At 44.9% G+C, this 18,508-nt stretch overlaps 1 protein-coding gene across 8 annotated transcripts in view; it reads left to right on the forward strand.

Annotated features, from left to right (window-relative positions):
- srcin1a (SRC kinase signaling inhibitor 1a) overlaps positions 1-18,508 on the forward strand; it is a 616,941-nt gene that overhangs the window by 500,315 nt on the left and 98,118 nt on the right. For all 8 annotated transcript variants that reach the window (XM_073071787.1, XM_073071788.1, XM_073071783.1 and 5 more), the window contains 5 exons: positions 1,893-2,743; positions 3,413-3,505; positions 5,292-5,332; positions 6,896-7,050; positions 9,779-9,954. In XM_073071787.1, coding sequence (XP_072927888.1) covers positions 1,893-2,743; positions 3,413-3,505; positions 5,292-5,332; positions 6,896-7,050; positions 9,779-9,954 — 1,316 coding nt within the window. The remainder of the gene's footprint in view (positions 1-1,892; positions 2,744-3,412; positions 3,506-5,291; positions 5,333-6,895; positions 7,051-9,778; positions 9,955-18,508) is intronic.

An 18,508-nucleotide genomic window follows, 5' to 3' on the forward strand; every position in this document is an offset into this window, starting at 1 on the left:
GCTTATTTTGATCCTGTGTAGGCCTCCCTCACATCCCATACCAGACGGTGATGCAGCCAGTTAGAGTGCTCTCCATGGTACATCTGTAGAAATTTGCAAGTCTATCTCATTTACTAATAGATAGATAGATAGATAGATACTTTATTCATCCCCATGGGGAAATTCAACATTTTTTCCAATGTCCCATACACTTGTTGTAGCAAAAACTCATTACATACAATACTTAACTCAGTAATAATATGATATGCATCTAAATCACTAACTCAAAAAGCATTAATAATAGCTTTAAAAAAAGTTCTTAAGTCCTGGCAGTTGAATTGTAAAGCCTAATGGCATTGGGGAGTATTGACCTCTTCATCCTGTCTGAGGAGCATTGCATCGACCGTAACCTGTCGCTGAAACTGCTTCTCTGTCTCTGGATGGTGCTATGTAGAGGATGTTCAGGGTTTTCCATAATTGACCGTAGCCTACTCAGCGCCCTTCGCTCAGCTACCGATGTTAAACTCTCCAGTACTTTGCCCACGACAGAGCCCGCCTTCCTTATCAGCTTATTAAGACGTGAGGCGTCCTTCTTCTTAATGCTTCCTCCCCAACACGCCACCACAAAGAAGAGGGCGCTCTCAACAACTGACCTATAGAACATCTTCAGCATCTCACTGCAGACATTGAATGACGCCAACCTTCTAAGGAAGTACAGTCGACTCTGTGCCTTCCTGCACAAGGCATCTGTGTTGGCAGTCCAGTCTAGCTTCTCGTCCAACTGTACTCCCAGATACTTGTAGGTCTTAACCTGCTCCACACATTCTCCATTAATGATCACTGGCTCCATATGAGGCCTAGATCTCCTAAAGTCCACCACCATCTCCTTGGTCTTGGTGACATTGAGACGCAGGTAGTTTGAGTTGCACCATATCACAAAGTCCTGTATCAGTTTCCTATACTCCTCCTCCTGTCCATTCCTGACACACCCCACTATGGCCGTGTCATCAGCGAACTTCTGCACATGGCAGGACTCCGAGTTATATTGGAAGTCAGATGTGTACAGGGTGAACAGGACCGGAGAGAGTACGGTTCCCTGTGGCGCTCCTGTGCTGCTGACCACTGTGTCAGACCTACAGTCTCCCAACCGCACATACTGAGGTCTATCTGTCAAGTAGTCCACTATCCAATCCACCATGTGAGAGTCTACTCCCATCTCCGTTAGTTTGTGCTTTAAGATCTTGGGCTGGATGGTGTTAAAGGCACTAGAGAAGTCAAGGAATGTAATCCTCACAGCACAACTGACCCCATCTAGGTGAGAGAGTGATTTGTGCAGCAAATACGTGATAGCATCCTCCACTCCCACCTTCTCCTTATACGCAAACTGAAGCGGATCCCGGGCGTGCCTGGTTTGTGGCCTCAGATTCTGTATTATCAGCCGCTCCATGGTCTTCATCACGTGCGACGTCAAGGCAACAGGTCTGAAGTCATTCAACTCCTTTGGTTGTGGTTTCTTCGGTACCGGGACAATACAAGATGTTTTCCACTGTCTGGGTACTCTTCTCTGATCTAGACTCATGTTGAAGATGCGCTTGCTTGATTAGTTTAAGCAATGTGTGTTGTTCCCTGATTAATAACATCAGGGAGGAGATACAAGATCCTGAAGACCCATACTCAATGTTTTAGGAACAATTTCCTCCCCTCCAGCAACAGATTACTGAATGGTCCATGAACACTGCCTCGCTATGCCTCTTTCACATTATTTATTTAGTATTTTAACTTGTAGTGATTTTTATGTAATATACTGTACTGCTGTAACAAAACAATTTTCATGACATACATAATAAACCTGATTCTGAGTCTGACCTCTGCCAGATTCTGGTCTAACAGTTAATGTTCTTTCTGTTGAACAGAGAGAGATGGTTTACACATCAAGAGAGTCCTCTCCCACCCGTCGCCTCAGCAGTGTCGCGTCTGGCTCCCCCCACCTTGTGTCAGCCTCCCCATCACCGGGCCTGCAGTCGTCATCCCCCTCCCGGTCACGGATGTCGTACAGTGGCGGACGCCCCCCCTCCTACACTGGGAGCCCTGTCCACCATGCCGAGCGGCTGGGCGCCTTGCCTCACTCGCAGCCCGCCTCGCCCAGCCCCAGTGCCATCCTGGAGCGCCGGGACGTCAAGCCAGACGAAGACATGGGCAACAAGAACGTGGTGCTGATGAAACACGAGAGCCTGTATGCAGACCCCTACAGTGCGGCGCACGAAGGGCGCTTGAGCATTGCGTCCACGCAGTCTCTGGCTGGGCTACAAGACCCCTTTTCTTATCCCAGTGGTCTGTACCGGCGAGGTTCTGTCAGGTCACTCAGCACCTACTCAGCTGCAGGGCTGCACGGTGACCTGGACGACCCCTTCTACAAGCCCAGCCCACCGATTTATAGTGATGGTTACGGCACCGGCCTTGGCTACCGGATGGCTCCCTCGTCGCCGCAGAAGATCCCCGACAGCAGGTTGATAGATGCCCAGCAGGGCCAGAGCCCGCACAGTCCCTACTCCGGACCCTCTGGCAGGTCCCCGCCGGTGCGCCCGTCTTTCCGCAAGGACCCAGCCCCCGCCGGAACCGAGCCCACAGGGGCTAAACCCCGGAACGCTAGCCCAGCTGCGGCCGTGGCCGATGTTCTTCCAGGACCCTCGGAAAGAGCAGGGACGACTGAGCGTCCGGCGTCCGGCTACAGCTCCCCCCTGGCTGTCAATGACCCAGAGACAAGGTAATGTAGAATTTAGAAGAATGAGGGAGTGGGGTGGGGGAGGGGGATCTCATTGAAACCTACCGAATATCGAAAGGCCTAGATGGAGTGGATGTGGAGAGGATGTTTCCTGTGGTGGAGGAGTTTATGGCTGGGGGTATAGCCTCAGAATAGATGGACTTCCCTTTAAAACAGAGATGAAGAGGAATCTCTTTAGCCAGAGGGTGGTAATCTGTACAGCTCATTGCCACAGATGGCTGTGCAAGCCAGGTCATTGAGTATATTTAAAGTGGAGGTTGATAGATTTTTGATTTGTCAGGGCAATAAAGGTTATATGAAGAAGGCAGGAGAATGGGTTTGAAAAGGATGGTGGAGTAGACTTGATGGGCCGAATGGCCTAATTCTGCTCCTTCACTATGTTTTACGGTCTTATATATAGTTACTATTTTCCTATAAATTAACTATAAAAGTGAATTACTATAGTTATCTCATGATAAAAATCATGAGCAAAATGCCAGCATCAGTTCCCAATATTTAGTCTGCAAAGTGCAGTGAACAGGGGATTATTTCTGTGCAGTTTCTGTCTCGTTACCTATGGAAATGGGAGCAACCAAACTATCTCCATTCTGGGTGGAGATGATGGAGTGAAGCTACTGTATATTTTGACTGTGTTTTGGTTCCTTTTTACAGGGAACGGATGGAAGCCATGGAGAAACAGATTGCTAGTTTGACAGGACTAGTACAAAATGCACTTTTACGAGGGAATGATGGAGAATCTGCCAGGTAGAGTGTTGGATCTTTTTAGTTTCAGTTTTGAGCCCTGCTTTTCTTGTACCTTAGTGGCAGGAACAACAACTACTCCATCACTATTCTGTAAAGGTTTCAAAGGTACATTTAATGTCAGAGAAATGTATACAGTATACATCCTGAAAATGCTTTTTCTTCACAAACATCCACAAAAGCAGAGGAGTGCCCCAAAGGATGAGTGACAGTTAAATGTTAGAACTGCAAAGCCCCCACCAGTTCCCCTTCCTCCCGCGCGTAAGCGGCAGCGAGCAATGTTCCCCCTTGCAGTTACCCCAAAGGCTACTAGTTCACCTGGCATTCGACATCCCACAGGCTCTCTCTCTCCCTAATAAGGGAGAAAGAGGTGTCTCCGTTTTACAGAAGAGGGGAGACATAACAAACAACTCGCTGTTTTACGATGTTAAAAGTCGCTTTTTCCAAAGATCTCAGGAATCTGGGCATTAGATCTTCCGACTCCCACGACACATTGATCTCCTGCTGTGAGACTGACCTTCGATCCGCCACGAAATCTCGGACCTCCGAAGGCGAGCAAAGCTCTTAGGCGTGTTGAATAACAGCCGGTCGTGAAACCCCGAGAGCGGGTCCCATTCCTGCAAAGAACCAAAGTCAGCGTGTAACTCCAGGTCAGGGTCTTCAAAAGAACCCTGAAAGGGGAAAGTAGAGATATTAAAGATGTAAATAGAGCTGTTTCCAAAGATGCAAGCAAAGGAGTCACCGTTAGGCACCATTCACTCTCCTAAACTAGGCTATCTTGAAACTCCTACCCTTTAATCGTCACCTGTGCACAAAATTGCCCATCTCTTTGGACCCTTTATCTAAGAAAAGATGTGGCTGGCTTTGCAGAAGTTCACGAGAATGATCTTGGGAATGAGGAGTGCTTGATGGCTCCAGGCCTTTACTTGCTGGAGGTTAGAAGAATGAGAGGGGATCTCTTTAAAACCTGTTGAATATTGATAGGCCTAGATAAAGTGGATGTTTGCTATAGTGAGGGAGTCTAGGATCAGAGGGTACAGCCTCTAATTAGAAGGACGTCCCTTTCGAACAGGGATGAGGAGGTATTTCTTTATCCAGTGGGTGGTGAATCTGTGGAATTCATTGCCACATAATGGCTGTGGAGGCCAAGTCTTTAGGTATATTTGAAGTGGAGGTTAATGGGTTCTTGATTAATAGGATTCAAAGATTACCCAAACCAGAAACCATGGATGAACAGGACCATTTAACAGTGCCGTCCATGTTTCTATCATCCAAGTTGCCTATCGAAGAGATTTTCAAATTCCCCTAATGTATCTGCCTCTACCACCACCCTTGGCAGGGCGTTCCATGCACCCAACACTCTGTGTAAAGAACCTACCTCTGAAATCCCTCCTATACCTGCCTTCATTCACCTTATATTGGCCTCCTTATTCCGCCCTGGGAAAAAGTCCCTGGCTGTCAACTCAATCTGTACCTCTTTTCATCTAGTACACCTCTACCAAGTCACTGCTCATCCTCTTTCACTCCAAAGAGAAAAGCCCTAGCTCCCTCAACCTTTCCTCATAAGACATGCTCTCTAGACCAGACAGCATCCTGGTAAATCACCTCTGTGTTCTCCCTAAAGCTATCCATTTGACCTATGTCTCTTATCATCTTGTAAACCTCTATCAAGTCACCTCAGATCCCCCTTTGCTGCAAAAGAAAAAGCTGTAGCTCGCTCAACCTAATGTATCTTCATAAGACATGCTCTCTAGATCAGGCAATTATATTTCCATTTTTTCCCCCACAGTGATAAATCTGAATCGATAAATGACAGCTCAGGCACTGGAAGTAAGTATTCTTCATTATCTGTACTATTTTTATATCTGGAACATTTTATGCTTCCCATCTCAAAATCACAATGGGTAAGGGAGGGATTTGATGTGCATTAACTTTGGTCAATAAGTCACAGTTTCTATGCTCTTTTATGCCCCGTTTTCATTTTATAAAATACTTTATCAAGCTCCTTAAAGTGCCTCTTGGAGACAGAGCACCACAGCACAGAAAAGGGCCCTTCGGCCCATCTAGTCCTGCCAAGCTGGTATTTCACTTACTCCCATTGACCTGCATGTGGACTATATACCCCTCCCATCCATGTACCTATCCAAACCACTTCCACTGGCAACTCGTTCCCCTTAACTTATGACCTCTAGTTCTGGTCCCACCCAAACTCACTGGAAAAAGCCTGCTTGCATTTACCCTCTCTATACACCTCATAATTTTGTATACTTCCTTCAAATCTCCCCTCATTCTCCTACATTCTAGACAATAAAGTCCTAACCTATTCAACCATTTCCTATAACTCAGCTTCTCAAGACCCAGCAACATCCTTGTAAATTTTCGCTGTACTCTTTCAATCTTATTGATATATTTCCTTTAGGTGGATGATCAAAACTACACACAATGGTCCAAATTAGGCTTCACCAATGTCGTATACAACTTCAACATAACATCCCATCTCCTGTACTCAGTTCTTTGATTTATAAAGGCCAATGTGCCAAAAGCTTTCATTACGATCCTCTCTACCTATGACACCACTTTCAAGGAATTATGGGCCTGTATTCCCAGATCCCTCTGTTCAGATATATTTTTATCCGGATGTTTATTTTTATTCTGTGTTGAAATCCAAGAGCATATACATACAAATTGGATTCAGTAAAGGTTAGCTTTATTTGTCACATGTACATCGAAACATAGTGAAATGTGTCATTTGTGTCAACGACCGACACAGTTCATAGATTGAGCTGGGATCAGCCTGCAAGTGTTAACACACTTCCGGTGTAGCAATATATTGTGCTCACAACTCACCAACCCTAACTGTACGTCTTTGGAATGTGGGAGGAAACCAGAGCACCTGGAGGAAACACACGCACTCTCGTGCAAACACCTTATAGACAGTGGTGGGAATTGAACCCTGATCGGTGATCACAGGCACTGTAATAGCATTACGCTAGCTGCTATGCTATCGTGCCAGCCCTGTGTAAATTAGAGGAGTATAAAATCAAAGTGTCTTTTTCACAGAGAAGGAGAACTAAAAACTAGAGGGCTTGGGATGAAGATGAGAGAAGAAAGATTTAAAGGGGCATGAGAGGCAAATTCTTCACACAGAGGGTGCTGCCTATATGGAATGAGCTGACAGAGTTTAGAGGGAAATGAGCCAAATGCAGGCAAATGGGACTACCTTGGTTAGCATGGTTGAGTTGGGCCGAAGGGCAAGTCTAACTCAATGGGTGCACAATGCTGTGAGAGATGTGCCCAATCTGGTTGTTGGGAATGTCTGTTTACACTGTGCCCTCTCTGACTATGTGTTTTGTGTGTGTTTCACTCTCCCTCTCTCCCCATCCATGCGGCCAGCTCTGAGCCCGTCTGTCCGCAGTACCGTTCCTGGCACCAGATCCGTCAGCCACCCCACTGCCATCACCAGGCTTCAGATGCAACTCCACCTACACGACCTCCAGCAGAACGCTGGCGACCTTCGAACCCAACTCCAGCAGCTGCGCAAGCTCCAGGTATTCGATCGCTGACCCTTGAATGCACTTTGATCCCTGAACCTATGCATATACCGGGTGGTGATAGAGGAACCAGGATTGGGTGAGGAATATCGTTGCGTACCCAAGGAGAGAAAAGGGAGCAGGTTAACGTTCTACAATGAGGTGGTCAGAACTGAGCACAATATTCCAAGTGTGGTCGAGCCAGGGTGCAATATTATGTTCTGTTCTGGTCGCATCATTATAGAAAAGATGTGAAAGCTTTAGAGAGGATGCAGAGGAGATGCTGCTGGACCAGAGAGCATGTCTTATGAGGATAGGTTGAATGAACTAGGGCTTTTCTCTTTGGAGTGAAGGAGGATGAGAGGTGACTTGATAGAGATGTACAAGATGATATGAGGCACAGATTCAGTGCACAGCCAGAGGCAGAAATGGTTAATGCAAGGGAACATAATTTTTAGGTGATGTGAGGAAAATATAGGGGGATGTCAGTGGTACTTTCATATACAGAGAGTGGTGGGTGCACAAACACCCTGCCAGGGGTTGGTGGTTAAGGTTGATACACTAAGGGCATTTAAGAAACACTTGGATAGGTGCATAGTGATGCTGGACCTTCTAGCAGCACACACTGCCACCAAAGCTCCAGGCCCTTCTGCTACACGTCCCCCAGAGGACCCCAAACAAAAGGGATTCTGCAGACACTGAAAATATTGAGAAACCCATACAAAATGCTGGCAATGGAATGCACAGGTTCACAACCTTCTAGCTAAAGAAATTCCTCACCATCTCTGTTCTAAAGTGGTGTCCTCGTATTTTGAGGCTCAGTCTTCTGGTCATAGACTCCACCACAATAGGAAACATCCACTCCACATCCACTCAATCTGTGCCCTCTGGTCCTAGACTCCCCCACTATAGGAAACATCCTCTCCACATCCACTCTATCTGTGTCCTCTGGTCCTAGACTCCCCCACTATAGGAAACATCCTCTCCACATCCACTCGGTATCTGTGTCCTCTGGTCCTAGACTCCCCCACTATAGGAAACATCCTCTCCACATCCACTCTATCTGTGTCCTCTGGTCCTAGACTCCCCCACTATAGGAAACATCCTCTCCACATCCACTCTATCTGTGCCCTCTGGTCCTAGACTCCCCCACTATAGGAAACATCCTCTCCACATCCACTCTATCTAGGCCTTTTAATATTTAATAGGTTTCAATGAGATCCCCCTTCATTAAAGGTTGAAGTACAGATATGGAATGAAATGTCTTTTCAAAAGTAGTTAAAAGTGTTAGTAGAATCAGAATCAGGTTAAGTATCACTGGTATATGTCATAAAAGTTGTTGTTTTTCAGCAGCAGTAAATGCAATACATAATAATATTTTTAAAAAACTATAAATCACAAATATATATATATATATATAAAAATTAAGTACTGATGCTGCACACTAAAACCCATCCTCTCACCTCCTCCCCTTCACCACACCTTTCTATTCCTCTCTCCCTCATGTGTTTACCCACCTTCCCCTTAAATCAGGGCTTCCCAATCTGGGTTCCACAGATCACTTTCTTAATGGTAATTGTCCATGGCATAAAAAAGGTTGGGAACCCCTGCCTTAAATGAGCCTTTCCTGGATACCTTATACCTCTTTTCATTGTCCATGAACCTTGGCAGTTCACCTGAACCTCCCCCTGGTAGTGAACATTAAACGTAGCACATTACATTTGCCCATGATGATGTGTTGACCTTTTAATCTAGTCCAAGATTAATCTAACTCTTCCCTCCTGCATCTCTCTCCATTTTTCTTTCATCCATGTGCCTACCTAAGAGTTTCTTAAATCTCCTCTAATGTATTTTCCTCTACCACCACCTCTGACAGCACACTCTATGCACCCACCTCTCTGTGTAAAGAACCTACCTCTGACATCCCCTCTACTTTCATCCAATCACCATATTCCATGTTGTCCCCATTCTGAGTAGAGTCTGACATCCCCCAGTGCTTTCCTCCAATCACCTATACTTTGCGACAATCTGAGTAGAGAATGTTTATCCAGAATTCCTGATGGGATTGATTTTGTTAATAGCGCCTAGATCTGGGATATTGTACAATGATAGGCATCTCCTCCACCCATCTCTTCTGAAACCTCTCCATAACGTTGCCCAGTCCATCATGGATAAAGCCCTTCCCACCATTGAACATATCTACATGAAACACTGTCATTGGAAAGCAGCATCCATCATCAGGGACCCCCACCACCCAGGCCATGCTGTCTTCTCACTGCTGCCATCAGGAAGAAGGTACAGGAGCGTCAGGACTCATACTGCCAGCTTCATGAATATCTATTACCCCTTAACTATCAGGCTCTTGGACCAGAAGAGATAATTTCACTCAGCTTCACTCACCTAACACTGAAATGTGCCCACAACCTATGTACTCACTTCCAAGGACTCGTCATCAGATGTTCTTGATATTTATTGCTTATTTATTTAATATTATTATTTATTTCTTTTTGAATTTGCAGTTTGTTGTCTTCTACACAACAGGTAAACGCCCAAGTTGGTGCGGTCTTTCATTGATTCTGTTACGGTTATTATTCTATAGATTTATTGAGTATGCCCGCAAGGAAATAAAACTCAGGGTTGTATATGGTGGCATATATGTACTTTGATAATAAAATTACTTTGAAGTTTGATGGACCCAATCTCCCAGACCTGGTGTGAAATTCTTATATGTTCCCCTCTTGGCCAGCTGCAAAGCCAGGACACCATGAAGCACATGATGAAGCGCTTGGAATCGGAGATAAGCATCAGGGTGTCAGAGGCTCTGCGGAAGCAGGAAGACCCCTTGCACCGCCAGCGTGCTCTGGTAGAGGAGGAGAGACAGAAGTATTTGAATGAGGAGGAAATGATTGTGCAACAACTGAAGTAAGTTTTTTTTTCCCTTCCAAAGCCTCGTGGAGTGAGCAGTGCGCAGAAAACAAAGTGGGAATAAACAGAGGTTTTGCAGATGCTGGAAATACAGAGCAACACACGCAAAATGCTGGAGGAACTCAGCAGGTCAGGCAGCATCTGTGAAGGGGAATAAACAGTCAAGACCCTTCATGAGGACTGGAAAGAAAGAGGGCAGAAGTTAGAATAAGAAGATGGGGAGGAGTTGAAGCTGACAGATGATAAGTGAGACCAGGTGAGGGGAAAGGTGGGTGGAGGAGGGGGTGTAGTGAGAAGCTGGAAAGCGATAGGTCAAAGAGGTAAAGGCTGAAGGAGGAAGAATCTGATAGGAGAGGACTGTGGACCTTTGGAGAAAGAGAAGGACATCAGTCAGCAGAGAGTGGTGATGGGCAGTTCATAAGACAAAGGAGCAGAAGTCGGCCATTCAGCCTATCGAGTCTGCTCCGCCATTTTATCATGAGCTGATCCATTCTCCCATTTAGTCCCATTCCCCCACCTTCTCACCAAAACCTTTGAGGCCCTGACTACTCAGATACCGATCAAACTCTGCCTTAAGTACACCCAATGACTTGACCTCCACTGCCGCCCATGGCAACAATTTCCACAGATTCACCACCCTCTGGCTAAAAAAATTTCTTTGCATCTCTGTTCTGAATGGGCACCCTTCAATCCTCAAGTCATGTCCTCTCGTACTAGACTCCCCCACCATGGGAAACAACTTTGCCATATCCACTCTGTCCGTGCCTTTCAACATTCAAAATGTTTCTATGAGGTCCCCCCTCATTCTTCTAAGCTCCAAGGAGTACAGTCCAAGAGCGGTCAAAAGTTCCTCATATGTTAACCCTCTCATTCCTGGAGTCATTCTAGTGAATCTTCTCTGAACCCTCTCCAACGTCAGCACATCCTTTCTTAAATAAGGAGCCCAAAACTGCACACAGTATTCCAAGTGAGGTCTTACCAGTGCCTTATAGAGCCTCAACATCACATCCCTGCTCCTATACTCTATTCCTCTAGAAATGAATGCCAACATTGCATTTGCCTTCTTCACCACCGACTCAACCTGGAGGTTAACCTTAAGGGTACCTTGCATGAGGACTCCCAAGTCCCGTTGCATCTCAGAACTTTGAATTCTCTCCCCATTTAAATAATAGTCTGTCCGTTTATTTCTTCAACCATACACTTTCCAATATTGTATTTCATTTGCCACTTCTTTGCCCATTCTCCCAATCTATCCAAGTCTCTCTGCAGACTCTGTTTCCTCAGCACTACTAGCCCCTCCACCTATCTTTGTATCATCAGCAAACTTAGCCACAAAAATATCCATTCCATAATTCAAATCGTTGATATACAATGTAAAAAGAAGCGGCTGGTAACCAGCAGCCAACCAGAATGGGATCCCTTTATTCCCACTCTCTGTTTCCTGCCAATCAGCCAACACCCTATCCACATATGTAACTTTCCTGTAATTCCCTGGGCTCTTATCTTGTTTAGCAGCCTCACGTGCGGCACCTTGTCAAAGGTCTTCTGAAAATCCAAATATTCAACATCCACTGCATCTCCCTTGTCTAGCCTACTTGTAATTTCCTAAAAAAATTGCACTAGGTTTGTCAGGCAGGATTTTCCTTGAAGGAAACCATGCTGAGTTCTGCTTATCTTGTCATATGCCTCCAAGTACTCCGTAACCTCATCCTTGACAATCGACTCCAACAACTTCTCAACCACCGATGTCAAGCTAACAAGTCTATAATTTCCTTTTTGCTTCCTTGCCCCCTTCTTAAATAGCGGAGTGACATTTGCAATCTTCCAGTCCTCCGGAACCATGCCAGAATCTATTGACTTTTGAAAGATCATTGCTAATGCCTCCGCAATCTCCACTGCTACTTCCTTCAGAACACGAGGGTGCATTCCATCTGGTCCAGGAGACTTATCTACTCTTAGACTATCCAGCTTCCTAAGTACTTTCTCTGTCGTAATTGTGACTGCGCACACTTCTCTTCCCTAACACCCTTGAGTGTCCAGTATACTGCTGATGTCTTCCTCAGTGAAGGCTGATGCAAAATACTTGTTCAGTTCCTCCGCCATCTCCTTATCTCCCATTACAATTTCTCCAGCATCATTTTCTATTGGTCCTATATCTACTCTCACCTTTCTTTTACTCTTTATATGCTTGAAAAAGCTTTTAGTATCTTCTTTGATATTTTTTGCTAGCTTCCTTTCATAGTTCATCTTTTCCCTCTTAATGACCTTCTTAGTTTCCTTTTGTAAGCTTTTAAAAACTTCCCAATCCTCTGTAGTTCATCTGGCTACGGGAGGAGAAGAGAAGAAATGAGAGGGTCACCAGAAATGGGGAAAAACAAATATGGTTGCCAGGAGGGGTTGGGGAACTAGAGGGGTGTGATGACTAGAAATGAGAGCAATCGATGTTCATGCCATCAAGTTGGAAGCTACCTAGGTGGAATATAAGGTGTTGATGCTCCAAGCTGAGTTGGCCCCATTGTAGCAGTAGAGAGTCTATGGATAGAAATGGGAATGGAAAGATTAATTGAAATGAATGCCCACCGGTAGATCCTGCTTATTGCTGCAGACGGAGGAAAGGTGTGCGATAGGATGGTCCCCCAATCTGTATGAGGACTCACCAATATAGAGAAGACCGCACAGGGAGCACTGGACTCACAGGTGAAGTGTGGTCTCACCTGGAGGGATGACCAAACTGTGCAAGTTTCTTCCTCCAAGCCATTACACTCCTCAATTCCCAGAGTCTAGTCTGACTCTCTCTCTCTCTCTCTCTCTCACTCACACACACACACACACACACACACACACACACACACACACACACACACACACACACACACACACACACACACACACACACACACACACACACACACACACACACACACACACACACACACACACCTCCACTCCCTTTGCAATTTTTGCTCATTTCTTTCTCAATTCCTGCTAAAACAGTTTATATTTACATTTACATCATTTATTATTATATTGTAATTTGCCGTTTACTGTGCCTATTGTCTTGTTTATTAATTATTGTACTGTCTAGCACTGTTTTGTGCACTTTATGTAGTCCCGTGGTGGTCTGAAGTCTAATGCAGTTTTGTGTTGTTTCAGGTAGTCTAGTGTAGTTTTGTGTTGTTTCATGTAGCACCATGGTCCTGGAGGAACATTGTTTCGTTTTTACTGTGTACTGTACCAGCAGTTATGGTTGAAATGACAATAAAAGCGACTTGACTTGACTTGTATGGGGCTCTGAATGCTGGTGAGGTAAGAGATGTAGGGGCAGGTACTTATTACAGGAATAGGTGCCAGGAAGGAAATTTGTGGGAAGGTACAAGTGGACAAGGGAGTCACATAGAGAGTGATCCCTACAGAAAGCAGACAGGTTCGTAGGGGTGCCCAGTGGTAGGACCCTATTGGAAGTGTTGGATGTTCATTCTTGGTTTGGGAGAAGGGATTGGTGCTGAATATATAACTATTCACAGTGTGTATCACTGATTTGCAGCAGAAACCAAGCATACTACATCTAAAGCAGTGTGGAAGTTTTAAGAAAATAGTGGGGTCTTCAGAGGGATGAGTAAGTGTTGAGGACATGGTGGGGGAATACAGGAACATTTACAGTCATCCATTTAGTATAAAGTAGAAGGGCAAACTAACTTTTAAATAGTGACAGATAGAATGGTGATAGTGTTCAACATAGACCTGGATGTCCATGTTCATAATTTGATAAAAGTTAATACAGGCCCTCCCCAGGTTATGAACATCTAAGTTAGCAACACTCATACACACAAGTGAGCTCAAGTAAATATTAGTAAATTCAGATGAGAACCCATCTTGGAAAAAAGGAACCTGGTTACGGAGTAAGTTCCCCAGTAATGTTGATAGCAGAAACAGCCCAGTGTAACCCTTGCTGATTTGATTTAACACAAACAACGCATTTCACTCAATGCTTCAATGTACACGTGACAAATAAAGCTAAGCTTTTTAAAAAGAAAAGTTGCACACCTTGGAAATATATTGCTATTCATTCGTCAGTGCTGGGTCTAGGTTCTGTAACTTCCTTCCCATCGCATTGAGAGAACACTTTCATCAGTAAGTATTTTCACTTATAGAGTCACTCTCAAGGACTCTGCAGCTCATGTTCTCAGTCTTATTTATTGTTATCATTATTTGTGTTATTTTTTAAATTAGCACTTTTGCTCATTGGTTGTTTGTCAGTCTTTGTAATTTTTCATTGATTCTATTGTATTTCTTTGTTTTACCATGAATGTCTGCAAGAAAATTAATCTCAGGTGACATATACATGCTTTGATAATAAATTTACTTTGAACTTTGACAAGATTGTACCATTTCGATCAGCTTCTCAAAGGCAGTCTGAGATGGCATATCATGCTGGTCTGAGCATGATACCCAGGTCTCGGAAAATGAATTAATTGGGAAAAAGATTTTTTAAGCCAGCAGTTCTACCATGTTATCCAACAAGCCCTATTGTTGTTGTTGTCTGGTGGCAATTGAGTAGTTAGCTGGGAGGGCAGGTCTGGAAATAGGGTCCATTCGCTCTCAGTAAGCAGATGAATATTGAAAGGCCTAGATAGAGTGGACGTTGAGAGAAACTTTCCCATACTGAGGGGAGTCGAGGACCAGAGGGCAGAGCCTCAGATTAGAAGAACATCCATCTAGAACAGAGATGAGGAGGAATTGCTTTAGCCAGTGGGTGTGAGTCTGTGGAATTCATTGGTACAGAGAGCTGTGATGGTCAAGTCATTGGATATACTTAAAGCAGAAGTTGTTAGGTTCTTGGTTAGTCATGGTGTCAAATATTGCAGGAGAATAGGGTTGAGTGGGATAATGAATCAGCCATGATGGAATGGTGGAGCAGACTTGAGGGGCTGAATGGCCTGGTTCTGCTCCTGTGTCTTATAGTCTTATGAGCTCCATTTCCAGTGAGCACTTTCTCTGAACTAAGCAGCAGCAGGGTATCGGACTGCCCTCACACCTTAAACAAGTCACTGGCAAAGTGAAACCAGGTCCGAATCTGAATCCCATTTAGTGTCACTGGCATATACTATGAAATTTATTGTTTCACAGCAGCAGTACAGTACAATACATAATAAAAACTATAAATTACAATAACAAATATATATAATTAAAAAGTAATGACTAAGAGAGCCAAAAAAGGAGGAAAATGAAGTTGTGTACATGGGTTCATTGTCTATTCAGGAATCTGATGGCAGAGGGGAAGAAGTTACAAAAACATTGAGTGTGTGGTTTCAGGCTCCTGTATCTTCTTGATGGTAGGAATGAGAAGAAAGCATGTCCTGGGTGATGGGGTCCTGAATGATGCATGCGGCCTTTTTGAGGCATTGCCTTTCGACGATGTCCTTGACGCTGGGGAGGCCAGTGCCCATGATGGAGCTGGCTGGGTTTGTAACTTTCAACAGCTTCATCCAATACATGCAGTGATCCCTCCATACCAGATGGTGATGCACTTAGAATGCTCTCCATGGTACATCTGCACAAATTCACAAGAGTCTTTGGTGACATACCAAGTCTCCTTGAACTCCTAATGAAATATAGCCGCTGTCATTCCTTCTTTGTAATTGCATCAAAATGTCGGGTCCAGGATAGATGTTAATACCCAGGAACTTTGCTGAGGACTGGTATGTCTTCCCTCGATTTCCCATTCCTGAAGTCCACAAGTAATTCCTTGGTCTTACTGGCGTTGAGTGCAAGGTTGTTGTTTCAACACCACTCAACCAGCTGATCTATCTCACTCCTGTACACCTACTCATCACCATCTGAAATTCTGCCAATAAACAATACTTGTGTCATCAGTAACATTATAGATGGCCTAGCCACACAGTCGTGGGTGTAGAGAGAGTAGAGCAGTGGGCTATGCACGCATCCTTGAGCTGCGCCAGCATTAACTGTCAGCGAAGAGGAGACATTTCTGATCCGCACTGACTGTGGTCTCTCTTTGAGAAAGTTGCAGTGGGAGGTACACAGGCGCAGGTTTTGGGGCTCGTTGACTAGTATTGAAGATGTGATGACCTTGAACACTGAGCTGTGATCAATCAACAGCAGCCTGACATAGGCATTACTATTGTCCAGGTGATCCAAGGCCGTGGGGAGAGCCAGTGAGATTGCATCCACTGTAGATCTATTGTGGCAATAGGCAAATTGCAGCAGGCCCAGGTCTTTGTTTAAGCAGCAGTTGGTTTTGGCCATGACCATGACCATGACCATGACCATGACCAGCTTCTCGAAGCAGTAGATGTGAGTGCAGTGAGATCTGGGCTTTCCATAGTGTCCATTGGAAATTGGCGTTCAGTTGACTTATCCCTGTGGGATCCCTGCACAGAGGTAATCCTCCCTATGTACTGATAATCCTTTCTGTTCCCTGAGTCTCGACCGGAAACATCAATTTGCACCTTTTGCCTCTGAAAATGCTGTTTGACTCGCTGAGCTCCTCCAATGTTCTGATTTTTTTTCTTCTTGCTGATCATGACCGCTTATTTATTTTTAAAAGATAAACCAATGGCTTTGACTGTTGTAATTCAGAGTCTGGGTCAGCGATCTGAATCCTTGCTCTGAATTACAAGCCTCTCTGCCTCAGCCCCTGTGTTCTGTGGGGCCATTGCACTGAGACAGACAACCTTGGCTTCTCAATAAGACGATGAAGCCAGACCCCACTTGCCTGCTCTGGTGAACATGTGCTGCAGGTATATGTGTGTGTATACCCCACAACTGGGCCAGTCACAGAAGAGGGAAGTGAGATTGGATTCAAATTCAAGTTCAAGTTTATTGCCATTCAGCTATATATATATGTATACAGCTAAGTGAAACTATGGTCCACTGGGACCAAGGTGCAAAACACAGTACGTCTCGTCTCACACAGCACATATAGTTATGATCCAACACATACAGTACTGTGAAAAGTCTTCTGCACACATATAGCTAGAATGCTTGAGATTTTTGCACAGTGCTGTATTTGTCAACGTGGAGCGGAGAGCGATTTTGTAAATCTGGTGGGAGGAAAGGATGTTGGGGATGGCGAGGGTGGAGTGCCACGGGATGGGTGTGGATTATGTGGCAGAGAAGGAGTGCCAGGTAGGGGGTGGCGCAGGTGCAGACATACCCAGTCCTGAGACACCAGGCAAGGTCATATGATTCCAAACAATTGGTTTATTGATAAATACAGAATGTCTCTCTGGTGCTTCCCATTCCCTCCCCTCTCCCTTCCCCTTTTCCCAAACATGATTCCCCTCTCCCTGCCCCCTTCCCACTCTCAGTCCACAATAGAGTCCCGTATCAGAATCAGGTTTATCATCACTCACATATGTCATGAAATTTGTTTTTTTTGTGGCAGCAGTATAGAGCAATACATGAAATCACTACAGTACTGTGCAAAAGTCTTAAGGCTCTTTAGCTGTATATATATGTGCCTAAGACCTTTACACGGTACTGTACGGTCACAAAACAAAAGTCCCTGAGTGGCATGGCCTGTAGATTGACAGCTTGTTATAATGTGCACTGATGTTTCTTGGTGCTTAGTATCTGATTTGTATCCTCATTTTCTACATGCAGTTTTACTAGGAAGGTCAGTGTTTACTGACCAACCACATCAGAGAGATGGTAGTCACAGGTCATCCGGACTGTCTGAGGACATCAGATTTCCATCGTGAAAGGAAATTAGGCAATGAAGACCAGAAATACTTAGTAGGCTGAGTAGCATCTGTAGAGAGAAGCAGCATTGCATTGAAACCGACAGTCAGGACAGACGAGAGCAAAGTGGGGTCTGAACCCTAAACCTGACCCGATGGCAGTTCCTCAACTAAAACCTTAAAACAAACACACACACTCTCTCTCTCTCTCTCTCCCCCTTCCCCCCCCACTCTCCCTCTCACTCACTCTCACTCACTTTTGCTCACGCTGTCTTGCTCTCCTGCTGTCCTTCTCTCGCTCTGCCTCTCTATTTCTCTTTCTCACACACTCTCCATCTCTATTTCTCTTTCTCTCTCTCACTCTCACTTTCTCTCACTCATTCTCACCGTTGCTTACTCTGTCTTTCTCTCTCCCATTGTCTTGTTCTCTTGCTCTGTCTCTCTCTGTCTCCCTTCGTATCTCTCTCTCTTGCTCTCTCTCTCATTCTTGCTCACGTTGTCTCGTTCTCTTGCTGTCTCTCTCACTCGCCCTCTCAATTCTCTTTCTCTGTGTTGTCCCTCCCTATTTCTCTCTTTCGTTCTCTCTCGCTAATCCTCTCTATTTCTCTTTTTCTCTCTCTTCCCTCTCCTCTCTCCCCTCTTTTCTCAGATGATGTCTGTCCTGTTGAGTGTTTCCAGCATTTTCTATTTTTTCTTGTTTTTGGAGTTTTTACTTGTCCCAGCCATTCAAATCCTACGACAGCTGTACCGTACATCAGCAATGCCAGATTTTTAAAATGCAATTCAGAACTACAGGCAATCTAGTGGGGCTAGAAAATTAGCTCCCGGCACTATTAGTGGGTATGACT

This window comes from Hemitrygon akajei, chromosome 18 (genome assembly GCF_048418815.1).
Source record: "Hemitrygon akajei chromosome 18, sHemAka1.3, whole genome shotgun sequence".
Taxonomy (NCBI): Eukaryota; Metazoa; Chordata; class Chondrichthyes; order Myliobatiformes; family Dasyatidae; genus Hemitrygon; species Hemitrygon akajei.